This window comes from Pithys albifrons, chromosome 13 (genome assembly GCF_047495875.1).
Source record: "Pithys albifrons albifrons isolate INPA30051 chromosome 13, PitAlb_v1, whole genome shotgun sequence".
Lineage (NCBI taxonomy): Eukaryota > Metazoa > Chordata > Aves > Passeriformes > Thamnophilidae > Pithys > Pithys albifrons.
This window is the reverse complement of record NC_092470.1, coordinates 18,528,299-18,543,219: the sequence shown is the minus strand read 5'-3', so window position 1 is coordinate 18,543,219 and position 14,921 is coordinate 18,528,299. Positions and strand designations below refer to the sequence as shown.

General features: G+C 42.2%; 1 protein-coding gene across 6 annotated transcripts in view; it reads left to right on the top strand.

Annotated features, from left to right (window-relative positions):
* The window catches only part of CERS3 (ceramide synthase 3), a 51,680-nt gene that overhangs the window by 3,885 nt on the left and 32,874 nt on the right, over positions 1-14,921 (top strand). Inside the window, exons 2-8 of one of the 6 annotated variants that reach the window (XR_011698932.1) lie at positions 1,131-1,633; positions 2,360-2,449; positions 3,636-3,777; positions 4,007-4,597; positions 7,006-7,186; positions 8,142-8,212; positions 9,973-10,222. Coding sequence is in view for 3 of the 6 variants with exons in the window: in XM_071568146.1 (XP_071424247.1) it covers positions 1,232-1,633; positions 2,360-2,449; positions 3,636-3,777; positions 4,007-4,597; positions 7,006-7,186; positions 8,142-9,039 (2,304 nt within the window). In the remaining 3 variants the exon portion in view is untranslated. The other 5 variants (XM_071568147.1, XM_071568146.1, XM_071568149.1 and 2 more) reach the window with 5 other exon arrangements.

Below are 14,921 nucleotides of genomic sequence, written 5' to 3'. Positions count from 1 at the left end.
TCAGTTTGAAAGCCCTTTGTCCTCTGCTTGGAGCATTTCTCTGCAGGGGGCTGAGGCATTTCCCTGAACCCATCAGGCCTTATCAGGGCCATCACCCTACAAGGAGTCTCTGCCTGGTTGATTGTGCCAGACTAGAGATGGGAACCAAGAAACAAGCAAAAAAGAAAATTCCTTTCAGCGACTTCAGTCTCACTCCTAATTCCACCATAGTTAATGAGTTTGTTTGTTGTTCTTGATTAAGAGTTCTCCTTAGAGGACATGTTAAAACTGCCCTAAAAAGATAAATATTACAGATGAGGGCAACTGGTAAGACAGGTGAAAAACAAACCCTGATGTTCTAAGCAAATTTATTTTCTGGGGAGATGGGATATCTCTGGCCATTTACATACTAGTTAGAAAATGGTGGGTGCTCACACTTTAAGGAGAGGTTTGAATTCTTAACAGCTCTGCTCTTAAAGCTCTAATGAATGTTCCAGTGCTGTGATTGAAAGATATGTTCCATTGACACAGGCATAAAGATTTATTTTTTTACCTTCCCTGAATATAGTAAAGCATTTTTATTGGCACTTAATAAGTTTTACACTTTGCTTTTAAAGCAGTTTCTAATTTTAAATTTCATAGTACAGGGCCCTTAAGATCAGCCCATCTTGAGCCTCAGTGCAGGACAAGTCAAGACTTGTCCTTTGATTTTCTTTTTTTTGAGACCTGTTTTCATTTCCAGCCTTAATGGAGCAATGAATGTTGGCAGTTCAGAGGCAAATTTACAGTTGGAATTTTATGCCTGTTTTGGAGGCATCTATCGTAAAAGAATTGTACCAGTTTTAGCAATGTAGACAAACAGTTGATCCAAGTTCTCATATCTTTAGCAGTAATTCCTAGTAATAGTCATCTTTGGTTGTGGTAATTCCAGCAAAGTAATTTTGGTGTCAGTAGTATAATACTGGAACTGTGAACTTCTTCCCAGCGTGGTAATTCTTCATTTTAATGTCTCACTGGGGCATTTTTGTGCAGCTAAATTTGCATTTTCAAATAAGTTTATTACTGATAGTATTAACTCTAACAATCTAAGTTGTTCTGTTATTTTCTAGTTGGTTGTTAAGCTCAGTAACAGCAAAATATTTTATTTCCAGGTGACTTAGAAGGGAAATGCCCAGTGGTGCTTCTGTTTCTCTTGTTGGATAAAACTGAATAATCAGTGGACACATACAGCATTTTCTGGAATATTCTCAAGATGAAGATCTGCCTCCTGCAGCAGATGTATAAGGATGTTCTGGGAGGAATTCCCTTAGCCAAGGAAAGCCATCATTATTCCTCTTTACTTGATCTGAGTGTTGAGCAGCCCCCAAGAGATGACTCCTGTCCCCAGATGCATCTCCCACCTGCTGCTGGTGGTGTTGGGAGCCACCAGGACACTGGTCTGGCAGGTGCTGCCCCTGCAGCAGATGATTTATCCAACAGCTTTGCCAACATGAGCTCCTCGTTCTGCCCGCGAGAGGTGATGCTGCTCCAGTTAACCTTGATCAAGATGATGGTTGTTAAGGCAGAGTCCCAGCAAATTGAGCCCAGGATGAAGCAGAAGTACTGTGAGATCTTGGTCCTTCTTCTGAAGGAGGCAAAGATTGACTCCAAACTGGTAAGCTTTTGTGAACTTGTAAAAGATTTTTGTGAAAGAAGGTGTGCTGGTTTAAAGGTGAACCAGCAGGGAAAATGAACTCACCACGAGAGAGATTATAAGTCAGAGCTACAATTTAATAATATGGTTACAGTAAATACAGTGACACAAAGGGAAATTGCTTTCAACTCACAAAACCCAGCAGTATGACCCAGTGTCCTGGGGCACAAACCCAAAGGGATTTGTTTGCCCTTGTGCTGAAACCCACGTGGTTCCCCCAAGTTGAAAGCAAAAGGAAGTGAAAAACCTGTTGGTGCAGGGGATGGCTGTAGCCTGGTCAAGAGTGGTGGTCTGCTCCTGTTGAGGTCCTGCTGCTTCTCTGGATCCAACAAGAAGTTCCTGAGGTCTTCTTGCCCACCACTTATGTACCCTCAGGGAGCACCCAGTCCCTTCCCCAGGGCGGGGACTCACACAATGGGTGATTAACTCTGGAGCCAGGGGGTATTGTTGAACCACTGATGGCCCATTAGCAGCTCCACCCCCCCAGGCTGGGTGTGAAGGTGTTAATGACTCCCTGGGCAGCTGCTGCTAATGGCCCATTGTCCTTGGGGAATTAATAGAGGGGGTAGAATGCACAGCTTTGATCACCCCCACACAATGTTAACAGGTCCCATCTGTTAAACTAGGACAGAAGGAAAAATAAAAAGGAATGTGGCTGAAATACTTTTCCTCTCTCTGTGTCCCCAGATTTGTCTGCTCAGTCCTCGTGATCGGCTGTTGTCTCACATGGCTTCCCAAAGTTTGGCATCTCTGGTGTATTTCCAGCTGAAGGAAGAGGTGAGTTTGGCATCTCTTCATAACTAAAAAATTGATTTAGTGAATATGTATAGAATCACAGAATGGATTGGATTGGAAAAGCCCTCCGAGATCATCAAGTCCAACCCTTGATCCAACCCTACTGTGATCACCAGCCCAGGGCACTGGGCTGGTGATCACAGTAGGGTTGGGTCAAGATGTGGTGCGTTCTCACTCAGTGCCGCATCCATAGAATCACAGAATGGATTGGGTTGGAAAAGACCTCTGAGATCATCAAGTCCAACCCTGGGTCCAACTCCAGTCCCTTTACCAGATCATGGCACTCAGTGCCACGGCAAAGCTCAGCTGAAAAACCTCCATGGATGGGGAATCCACCCCCTCTCTGGGCAGCCCATTCCAATGCCTGAGCACTCTCTCTGGAAAGAATGTACCTACAGGTGGCTTCATTTGACTCTACAGCAAGTTTTTATAGTGTTTATATTTTCCAAGAAGCCAAGTCAGTTGTGCTGGGAGGAGCCTGGAATATGGAGAGCAAGGAGATCAGATGTATAGCAGAACTGTGGAGTATCTTTATATATAAAAGTCTGGAATGTTATGAAACTTTTAAGGTAAAATGTGTGTAGATGAGAAGAAATACTCTCTTTAAGACTACAATACAGGTATTTTGTTATCAATATTTTTACAGTTCTTTAATATGTTTTAGGTGATGCAGTAGATAACAATAGGTAATAACCTCTTGGAATTGAATATAATGCTTTGTTGTAGTTTCTTATTTAAATATTCCAATTAGTTGAGTTTTTTATTTGCTGTCTATTTAGTGAATATACGTTGTAGCCTCCATAGTAGCACCTCTGAACACAGATTTATCTCATAATTATGTCTGTAATATTTCTTGCCAAGTTGTCTGGGTCTGGGAATTATGAGTTAGATATGATCTGTTTACAGCATTATCTGATTTTGGGTGGATCACGTGACATGGGAAGGTTTCTGGAACATACAGATCATTTCTGTTGCTTGCATATGTGACTTCATGTTTGTAACTAGTACTTTAAAGTACTTTAAAGGCACTGGACTGAGAGAGTGACAGACAAAACACAGGTAGAAACAATCATTTAAATATACAATTTAAATAATTGTGTTATGATTGAATTTACTTTGCATAGCCACTGAAAGCACGTGTGGTTGTTTTTGGAATGCTGTTCCCTAGAATGCCCTGAATGTCCCCTGGCTCAGCTTCAGCGTGAACGCCCTGCTGGGATTCCCCGGGCCCGCCCCGCTCGCGGATTGTCTGTGCACTCTCACAGCCATCGCCAGGGAGACCCTGAAAGACGCGGCTCTGCCCAAAGCAGGTACGGGGAGGGGATTTTGTGACGGTACCGCCAGGGGGAGCAACATCACCTGGAATTCAGCGGGAACGCTGGCTCTGGAACTCCCATTCCCTTCCTTCGAAACGGGGGATAAAGGGGTTTAAACGCACTTAAACTCTGGAGGGAGTCACAAGCCGCTTTTATTTCTTATGTACTGATTTAGCTCACTGGGTTACACTGCAGCTCAATATTGTGCTTCTTGTTGCCATAGGGGCTCTGAAGAAGGTGTTGGCTCCTCTTGATGCTGTGCTTGAAGGATTTTATAATGCCATCCTGTTCCATCATTTTGACAGTCACCACTATACCTCACCTTATTCTGAAGCTACAAACAACCTGATCAGTTTTACAGATCTGCTTGAAGTGCTTTTGGCTTCCAGGACTGAACTGGATTTACCACTCAGGTGCCAGAGAGTGTTGTTTTTGAAAGTTTCTTATGTGCTCAATCTCATTAGCTCATCAGTTCCCTATGTAATCAAAAAGAAATTAATTTTGCTCCTTAAAAAATGTGTCCTTCACAAGCCTAGAGAAGATGCTAAAAGTGGATCAGTGTCCTTGCAAACCCCACCTTTCTGTGAGGATATGCTTGCCCTGAGTGATGCTGTCCTGCAGGTTGTGAGTTTAACTTGGCTAAACCAGATCCCACTTGCTGAAAAGTGCAGCTACTTTGGAAGCAGCGAACCTGCTCCTGGAGAGGATACTCAGGGTGGTTCTGACCAAACTGTTCTTAGGGCCTTAAGTCTCGTTGTGCTTAAGGCACTGGAATTCAAGATTCACAACTCTCCAGCAGAAGCAGAAATCAAAGGTAAGAGCCCTTTTTGTTTGTTAAGCAGCAAGTTTTAAAGCTTTCAGATTTTGTAATCACAGCTCATAAAGCCTGTAAATAATTTCAGCTGAATTAGTGGCAGTGGGAGGGATGGAAAAGACCCATCCAGGGAACTTGCTGTGGCTGAGTCCTGCCTAATTGGTTGTCTCTTTGTATTTTATCCAATCCCTGCAATATGGGAGGTTTGAAACAGCTGCATTTGGGATTGAAAAGCTTTACCTGTTCAGAACATGTGTTAATATTTGAAACAGTTGAGCCATCTTAGGAACACAAGGCTCTTCTGCAGCTGGACCTGAAGAGAGTTCATAGCACAAGCATCTCCTCTGTTCAGGGTGGGAAACTCACAGGAACTGCAGGTAACATGTTTTCTAACATGGAGGTAGAACTTCAGGTACCATTATGTGTTTATTTTATTACTGCCAGACAAGTAATTTAATGAGGCAAAACTAGCAGTTAGAGAAAGGTAAATAAAAATAACGAAGCTCCAAAGTAAGGCACAGGGAAATTATGGGCCTTACCATGTGATCATAGAATGGCTTGGGTTGGGAAGGACCTTAAGGATCATCATGTTCCTTGGAGACACCTCCCACCAGCCCAGGCTGCTCCAAGCTCTGTCCAGCCTGGCCTCAGACACTTCCAGGGATGGGGGAGCCACAGTTTCTCTGGGCAACCTGTGTTGGTGTCTCACCACCCTTGTAGGGAAGAGTTTCTCCCTGATATCTTGTCTACCCCTGCCCTGTGGCAGTGGGAAACCATTCCCACTTGTTCTATCCCTCCAAGCCCTTGTCCAAAGCCCTCTCCAGCTCTCCTTAGGCACTGGAAGGGACTCTGAGCTTTCCAGCTGAACCCCCCCAGCTCTCCCAGCCTGGCTCCAGAGCAGAGGAGTTCCAGCCCTTGGAGCAACTCTGTGGCATCCTCTGGGCTTGCTCCAACAGGTCCACATCCTTCTTGATGTAGAGTGGTTGTGTTCTTCCCCCTGACCTGTGGGTCTGGTCCCTTCAATTACCAGGTGTGGGCACACCTCTCATTCCTGCCTCCCTGGGCAGAGGGATTGGGCTGGGAGCAGGGCAGGCCTGGCTGCTGTGCTGGGCAGTGCCAGGGGGCAGCACCGGGGGGCAGGGAATGCTGTCCCTGGATTACAGGCTCCATGGGAGAGATGGAAAGGCAGGGTCAGTTCCCTTCAGTTCTGGAGCACTGTTTCTACTCAGGTGCAAGTGAGAAGCTGCACTCCTATTTTTATTTATTATGTGGCAAAAAAAATTATATTTTTAAACAAGGATGCAATTTTAAATACACTGAGGCATTTTCATAGACGTTCTAGATGTGTTGTTTTACTTTCTACAGTTCTACACTATGTAGCAAGCTTAAAATCAATTTTTAATTGATCTGTGCACAAGAGCCACAGACTTCAGTGAGACAGTTTCTGACACATTTTGCTGATGTGGAAGATGTTATATTTGTGATGCCAGTTGCATTCCTAAAGTTTTTTAGGTATTTGTAAGGAATGTTTTACTTGTGATCCACCTTCTGAAAAATGCAGAGAGACTGAGATTGTCTAAGAACAAGTGAAAAGAAAAAATGTAGGTTATATCTATTTTAGATGTCTCTGTGAAATTCATTCTCAAAGAGAAAAAACTCCTTTCTTTTCCAGATTTATGACACAAAAATCAGTTCTTTAATTAGACTCAAATATCCCAGCTGTCAAGAGGAATTTCAAGTAGAAAGGGAATGGTGCTTTTATTTTAGTGACATTAAATGAAGTGGTTAAAACAAGCACCAAAATGCTTTAATATGGAGACTTCCCTTCCGGGAAGCTGGTTGATCTCCTTTTTTATTAAAATGAATTAAAGTGGCTTAACTTTAATTCATTTCAATTTTGAGAGTCTTTTCCAGATAGCTTTGATTTATAGGGAAGAGTTCCAGTCTGAATAGTAACAAAGATAATTTGATGTTCCTGTTATTTGCTAGGAAGAAAAGCAAATCTTAAAGTCAAATATTAAGGAAAATCACGTGGGGATGGGGTAAGTAAAATGGATTTCAGTGTTGCAGGAAATTTTCCTGTTTTCTAAACTTTGAATGTGCTGTGTTCCATCAAAACCTGCTGTCAGTACCAGGGTGTAGAACATGATTAGTACCGAAGATGTCAGTTTTTGAACTTAAGGGAGTCTCTGTGTGATGGTTCCATTGTTATTTTTATGAGTAAGTTACTGCACTACAATGGCAAGAACTAATCTAGAAAATTTCATGCTGTGTCAAATGAGTTGAGCTAAGGAAAGATAAATGCATTCATGATCTGTTAGGCACTGTTAATCTAGAAAATAAAAAGTGTATGTTGTTTGGCAATGATAAACATAAAGCCAAATTCACTGTTACTTCTTTTTTTTCAGGAGACTTCGAGAGTTCCATGTCCCAGCTGTTGGAATTCTGGAGGAGTCACCTCCAGCCTTCCCCACAGTCCCCCCCAGCTGTGCATCACTGTGAATGGCTCTCCTTGGTTTTCATAGAGCAGGATGATGACATGTGGGAAGCTGCTAAAGCTTTATTACTCATTTACTTAAAATTTGATAGGTTAGTGCACTTTTTTGTTGACTAAACTGTGAAGAATCGTAGTTTGCTGAGGCTGTTGTAATATAAATAGCATTCCCATGGGTTAATTTTGTAGAAATAAAAAATTGTTTTTAATAATTTAAAACTCCCAAACCCCAGGACAATGTAATAATGTGTGATGTCAGAGCTGATAATTGTTTAAGTCTTTTTTTGGATTGAAACAGGGGAGTTGTGAAACAGTTTCTTACTAAATACTTTATCATATCCTGTAATTGAGGGTAATTGACTTCATGCCTAAAATAGTGGTTAGACAGATAAAAAGCAAGACTGGTTTCTTACAGCACAGAGTTAGACAAGGATGGGCTGTTAAACTTCAGGAATTCAGGTACTTCTGACAAAGCTTCAAGGATTGGGCCCATGGGAATTCTAACTATTGATAAAAACTTCCTGCTAACAGCTGAGATGTGCTTTTCATGGGGTTGTCCTGGACATTCCCTGCTTCATTGTTGTTTAAATGACCATACAAGATATTATCCTAATTTATACAAGCCTCTTGAGCTTCAAATGTGAAGATTTGGAAGTAACAGAGACACACAACCCTTCTTAGACAGTTAACTAAAAGCAGGGCACTCTTCCTCTGTGCTTAACATCCTGGAAGTGTTCAGGTTAACAAAAATATTTTTTATTTTATATTAAAACATAGTTGATGTGTTGTAAATAACTTGGTTTATTCCAGAAGGTTTCCTAAGGAGGAGTGCCCTCCAAGCCCTGTTTAAGTGCTTTGTCTTCATGACCTGTCTGATCTCCAAGCCCCACGTGCCTTCATTTCTTCTCATTCAGATATAGAAACTGCTAAAGTTTTTACTTATTAACAAACTTTAAAAAAAGCAAGAATACCATCTCCTGGACACAGCTGTTTATTAAAAAACCCTTGTAGACTTCCATTGAATTGAGTATTTCCTGACTTGCTTTCCAGGTTACGACAAGATGCTGCTGATAACTCAGGCCGGAGAGAGGAGGACTCCTGGAACTTCCTTACACATGCAGGTGGATATAACCCACACTGTATTTTCTTATTTTTTCTGGAAAAGATTGCTTTTGATTCCACAGTACTTCTAGATTTTTTGATTTCATCAGAAACTTGCTTTCTGGAGTACTTGGTGAGGTACTTAAAGCTTCTTGGCAGAGAGTGGCATCAGTTTGTAGATGTCTGTAACCATTTTGGTACCAAGCAAGGCCCTTCTCACTCCCTGTGTCCTGCCAAGCCAGCCCATCAAGGGAAGCAAAGCTGTGTGACTGAGGAGGGTTTGCAAAGCACCCACTGTGACCCAGGAGTGCAGAGTGCAGTGTCTCTGGCTCCCTGTCCCAGCTGCTCCCTGTTTGCAGCTGAGCGAGGCGGTGACGAAGCTGCGGAGCTGAACGAGTCTGACCCGCTGGTGGGCACTGATAACACAGCTCTGCTGGGCTCCCTTCAAAGCCTCGTTAATTATGCCAGCTCAGAAGACTCGGAGGTGGAATCAGATGGAGGAGAGTGCTTGGCAAACACAAAGCAGGTGCCTTCAAACAGTGGGGGTGAGACAGGAAGGGAAACTGGTTGCAGCGACATGGATGATAACCAGAATGGTTGCACCTCTGAAGTGTTGCCACTGAAACAGGAGGGATCTCACACCTCATCCTGCTGGACTTGTGTAACACCTTTGGATAACATCGTTCCCCTGAGAATAATGCTTTATAAATCAACCAAGTGTTTGGAAGAGCTGCAAAAAGCTATTTCTAGGTTGCAGAGAAGAAATCTTTTCCCATATAATCCAAGTGCGTTGTTGAAACTGCTGAGCCACGTTGAGAAGATGAGCAAAAACATGAATCCACAATAATGCAGAGTGTTCTGGTGTTGGGGTTTTTTTAACTAGTGCATCAGGGAACATTTCCATGAGATTAATGACTTCTAAAGCTTGTGCCTCTTGCACAAGTCAGTGTATTTAACCTCAGGCAGGATACCATGTTTTTGGTTGACACCTTAAAAATCTGCAATTGCATCCAGTGTTTTATGATCCATGATCTCAGTCCTGGGCATATTCATGGGATGTATATCAGTGTACAGTATATAAAGATTAATTGTTAGGTATTCAAAATTCAATAATAAATGGCTTATGTGAAAGCATATAAAAATACATGATACTTTAAGTATTGTCAATTATACCTAATGTTGTGCTATTCATGAATTCATTGCCAGACTGGTAGTGGTTTATGGGCTACAGGGTGGAGTTAATGCAACACTTCACAGACTCAGGGAATATTCTCAGTTGGAAAGGATCCATGAGGATCATCAAGTCCAACTCTTCCATGAGTGGCCTGGACAGGCATCAGACCCACAGCCTTGCTGTTCTTAGCACCATTCTCTAACCACGTGAGCTAATCCAGGGTCTTGACTGCTTAGAGGTTGAGTTAATAAAATATTGTAGTTGAGGACAGTGTTGGTGCTTATACTGTGTGTTGAGCATCAGTGCTTGGCTCTAAGTGCACCTTCAGATGTGCATATTATTTTAATTAAAAGAAAAGGTAGATGTGAAACTAATACATAAATCATCTATTTATGGAATGCTTTAGAGGAGGATTATATCTTAAATTAGTCTTAGGTAATACAAAAGTGAAATTCCAACAGAATTTCTCACATCCATTGTGCATTTCATGTAAGTATAGAATGTATACCTAATAAATTTGTTAAATCAGAAAGATAATTAAAATTAAGTGACTTCAGTGCAATGGGGTGGATATTGAAGATACTAAACTATATCTTTTTTTATTAGATGTAATTTGAATAACCTGAAAAGTAAATGTCTGACAGTTTGCCTGGGGGGAGTGAGTTGAGAAGAGGATGCAGCACAGCGTGTGCACTTAACAGGAAGGCACCTCGTGTTGGTACATTTAAAGTGCAGCTTGTAGTGATCCTGCAAGGGTTGGGCAGTGGGAAAGTGCTGACAACAGGAATTCTGGAAAAATCTCAGACCTCAGCAGGACTGTGAGGAGCAGTTTTCCTTCTAGGATCTTCTCTTGAAGGTAGGTGTTCTGTTCTGATTGAGAACCAAGTATAATCTCTTCCCTTTAAGTAGTAATCTAGTGTTAAAATAATACTGAGGTAAGACAGTCTGTGGCAGGTGACTCTGACACCCAAATCTCTGTGAGCATCTTCTAGATTAGTCCCGAGCTCTGAACTGGTGAATCAGGACTTCTGGCAGGAGGAGAAAACTGGGTGAAGCAGCTTATGGGCTAATGTAGCTGGAAATGACAGTGCTCTCGAGGATGACAGGGGTAATCCCTTGGCAGGTGGATGGAAGGAGGGATCCTCCTCACTGGCACAAAGGAGATGGGAATATCCTGTGTGTTCACTGTCCTTTGGTTTCTTCTTGAGGTGTCTCTTGTGCAGAGGAGTGGGTGGGAATGTCAAGGAATGGAATCCTTCACATTCATACCTTGGTTAAGAGCTAACCTTGGAGTTGCCCAGGGCAGAAACATGCCTGGCTTCTCTTCACTCTGAACTCACTTGTGCTCTGGATGCTGAGTTGCTCATTTCTGTCAGGACTAAAATCCCTCTAGGTGTGTTCAAAGATGCAACTCCAGACATTTGGGAACTTTTCAGTTCAAACATGGGAAGTGCCTTTGGCAAGGTGGTTGAGCAAGTGTTTCTCAAGATCACAATTTTAAAAGTAGGCAGGTACTTACATTGCAGTGAAATGATTTCCACTATCCTCACTGTTTTCTAAGCTGGCCTTTGCTGACTAGTTTATTTAAGCTGAGTAATTCCATTGTTTTCACTGAACAAAGTATTGTTCAGCATTTCTTGGTCAATACTTTCCCAGTTGGAATTATCTAAATTGCAACTATTTCTCAGACACTGATAGGACAAGCTGGGTGGGAAGGGTAGAATGGTGAGGTAATTTTGGATAAATCCTGATCTTTTTCTTTGTCAGGGATTACTACAACTATCTAAACTTGTTTAAAGTAAACGTTTAGACATCTCAGAATAGTGTGTAGAATTGAGCAAGAAATGTAGGGGCCATAATTTGATTTTTTTAAATACAGCAAATCCAATTGCAATCCAACTGTATTTAATACTTACAGGCTGTTTGTGTGCCCAGTTGGTTATTAGTAGTGATGATTCCCACGTGTTTCCCTTCTCAGAAAGCCATTGTTTTTCTTCTCTGGATGTTTTAGTTGTGGAAGTGGGTAAATGTAGTTTGTATCTGGCAACCAGATACCTTATTTTACCATTTATGAACTGTAGGAGTTAAATTAATATGAGTCAAACTTTTTTAATTGTACACAAAATGGGTGTGAACCATCAAGGTGGGTATTAGTTCTGTGGCTGTATCCAAAAAGCCAAGCACAAAGAAAGCACCTTGCAAAAGAATTTGTGTTTTAATCCATTGGTGAGGACATCAGGTGGAGTGGTTGGGTTTGGTTGGGGTTTTTTTACAACCTAAAATTTTTAGGCAGAGCTGTTACTTCATTTGCTAGAGCTGCAAGAACCCATTACCAGGAATTAGGTAATTGATTACCAGGAGATTGTGCCTTACCTTTGGATCAGCTCAGTTGGTTAAAACTTGGCTGTAACAATGCCAAGGTCATGGGTTCAATCCCCTGTGTGGGCCATTGACTTAAGAGTTGAACTCAATGATCCTTGTGGGTCCTTCCAACACAGAATAGTCTGGGATTCTGTGATATTGATATCTATCAACTTTTCTTGTATTCTCTCAAAGCAGGACACAACAAATCAGGTAACCTGTGTGGAGACAGTTTTTTGTCTGAGGATTTACCCTGAAATGTGCACAGTCCCCATTTATGCAGTTGTTTTGAGGAGCTCCCCTTCAACATCAGTAGAATAAATTAATGCTTTAAGGAGGTAAGCCCTGAGCACCACAAGTTACAGGATGTGCTTTTTAAAAAAAGTACTTTTATCTTGAATGCTTCTAGAGCTTGATTGCAGTTACAGCTGCATCCAGGTTGTGGTTCTTCAAACTGGACTTTCTCCAATATTTTTATGGCTGCTTTCCACTCTACTTTTAAGACTTGTAATACAAGTTTTAATCCTGTAGTACAAGACTAAAAACCAACGTTGGGAATTGCTATACTTAAAATACCCTTGTAAACTGGGAATAAGGAGCTTTGGTTGTTCCCTGGTTTATCACTGCAAGGATAAGCCTTGTTTGTCCTTCTGAAGTCAGTCTGGGCTGGTGTCTGAAGTCACTATCAGGGACTTACCACAGCCTTTCAGTGTCAGTAGGAGTGAAAATATTGTGGTCATTACTGTGTTGCTCCTTGTGTATTTTCCTTCATAGTTTTCCAAATGAGTTTGTAAATTCTTGATGTATTTTGTTGAATTCTTTCAGGCCACCTGGTCCCTCTGCAGCCTCTTTAGGAGCCAGCAGTGCATGGCAGTGTTTTACTGTCACCAGCTCAGCATCAGGCATGGACATGGGCTTGGCTCAGAAACATCTCTGAAACAGAAATGAGTGCCTTCTGGAAACTTCCCTCCAGTGCTTGGCTTCCTTGATAGCCCCAGGCACTCAGCAATAGGACAAGGGGGCACGATGGGCTCAAGCTCTGCCAGGGGAAACTGAAGTTGGAGAGCAGAAAAAAATTCTTTGCAGAGAGAGTGCTCAGGCATTGGAATGGGCTGTCCAGAGAGGGGGTGGATTCACCATCCCTGGAGGTTTTTAACCTGAGCTTGGCCGTGGCACTGAGTGCCATGATCTGGTAAAGGGACTGGAGTTGGACCCAGGGTTGGACTTGATGATCTCGGAGATCTTTTCCAACCCAATCAATTCTATGATTCTATTTATACTCTTCAGAAACTTGTGTATGAAATGGTGTTCTCTTCATGCTGACACCACTCCAGCTGCTGTGAGAGTCAGGCAAAAATCCATTGGGCAGCAAATGTAAAACTAGACCCATTTTATTTTTAAATTATCTATCATACCTCGAGAGAAAGCCCAGTACTTGGTCACCTTCAACAGAGCATTGGTCCCTCCAAAGGAGTGTTTCTTCACCTCAGCTGAAATTACTGACCTGCATCATGCCCCTGTTTCCTGTGTTTGTCAATTAGGAGCTGATGAGAGGTGGGAGTTGCTGGGTGTGAAGCATCAGAGGAATTGCCTTTCAGTTTCACCGAGCAAATGCCTTTATTTTGTGTCCTCTGTGGGTGGATAAAGATTGATGCTCCAGGAGGCTCCCAGTAACGTAATCCAATGTTTGCAGCATTGTTTCCCTGCAACTGTTACAAATTGTTGAGGTTTGTTTTGATGCAGTTGTTAAACCAGTGCTTCCAGCTCCAAGGATCAACAAGGCATGTTTTTTAATTCCGTGTTACTGGGACTCTTGGAAATGAATTAAGAAGCTCTGAATTGATTGGATTAATTGTTAAATCTCTCAGTGTTGCAGCCAGAAGATTGTGTTTGTTACTCTGAAGACAGGAGTGTTATTTGGAGGAATTTGGGGTGCTGTATCTGGAGTGGAAAGGTGAATTACAGAAATCAGTCCTTAGGTACACTTGTTGCTTTGTGAGCACCCAAGTTACTCTTCTTGCCGAATTTACCTTTTCAAACATATTGGAACAAACTTAGTGCAAGTACCTTCCATAGCTCTGCAATTTGTATTTGAATTGCTCTGGTGTTTCTGGTGACTGGAAAGGGGGATTTGACAGGTATGGAGAAGCTGATGGTAAATGGAGGGGAAATCCTCCTCACCAAGGACAATTGGAAGACAAAACAGAGCAGGTTTTGCATCAAGACTAACCAAGTCACACGGACATCTGTGCCCCTGGGTGTGAGAGGGTTGGTGCTTCCTGTCCAGGAGGCTGATTGACAGCTGCGTGTTCAGGATTTCAGTGGAATACAGCCAAGAGTTGGGAACTTGAAAGAGAGAAGAGCATAATTGTGGTGTTCCTGTCCCTCAATAGCTGAGTGTGTGAGAGAAGTTGGTTAGAAGGCAGTCCCCAGGGAATGTCTTTTCCTGGAGCTCTTTTCCTAAGGCGTATCCAAAGCCTGTGGCACCTTGGATCAGCAGCAGTGTTAGTGTTCCTTCATTTCACTTTGTTCTTTCAACATTGCTCCTGACTTCCTCTCTTTATCCAGTTGTCATCTTACTATTATTAAAGCCCAGATTGTCAAAGTACTGAGTTTTCCAATTCTGACTAAATTTCCTGGGTACCAAGTCATGAAACAAAAATTTCAAAAGATTTAAGAGTTCTGAAGATTTCAGCCTGTGTGTTCAATTCCTCCCAATTTAGCCCTGCAATGGCATTCATGTGTGATAAATATTTATTACCTTAATGCCTGCTGTGTTCACAATCAGGGAGCTAGTCTTCAATTAGGGCAGATGGCATTACTAATTAATTAATAACGAGCCACTCCTTAGTGAACCTCTGCCAGTAAGGATATGGGTATGAATCAGGTCATACCAGTACGAAAGGTCTTGAAGAAAAAGCTTTTTGAGAAATTGTAAATAGACTTTTCCTCCCTTTTATGTAGGGAAAGGTTGGCATATTAGAAAGTAGGAATTCCTGTGAAGAGGAGCTGAGCTTTTCAACTACAGATTACAAGGTTGTGAGTTGAGATGATGTCCTTGAACGTGTGGCTTGGAGTGATTCATTTTCAGGTATCTGTTGAGTCTTGGGGAGTTGAAAGTACAGAAATGTCAAGGTTTTCTACTTCAATCTTAAAGGAATGCCTGAGGGCAGGCAGAGGGGTTCCACTGGTGG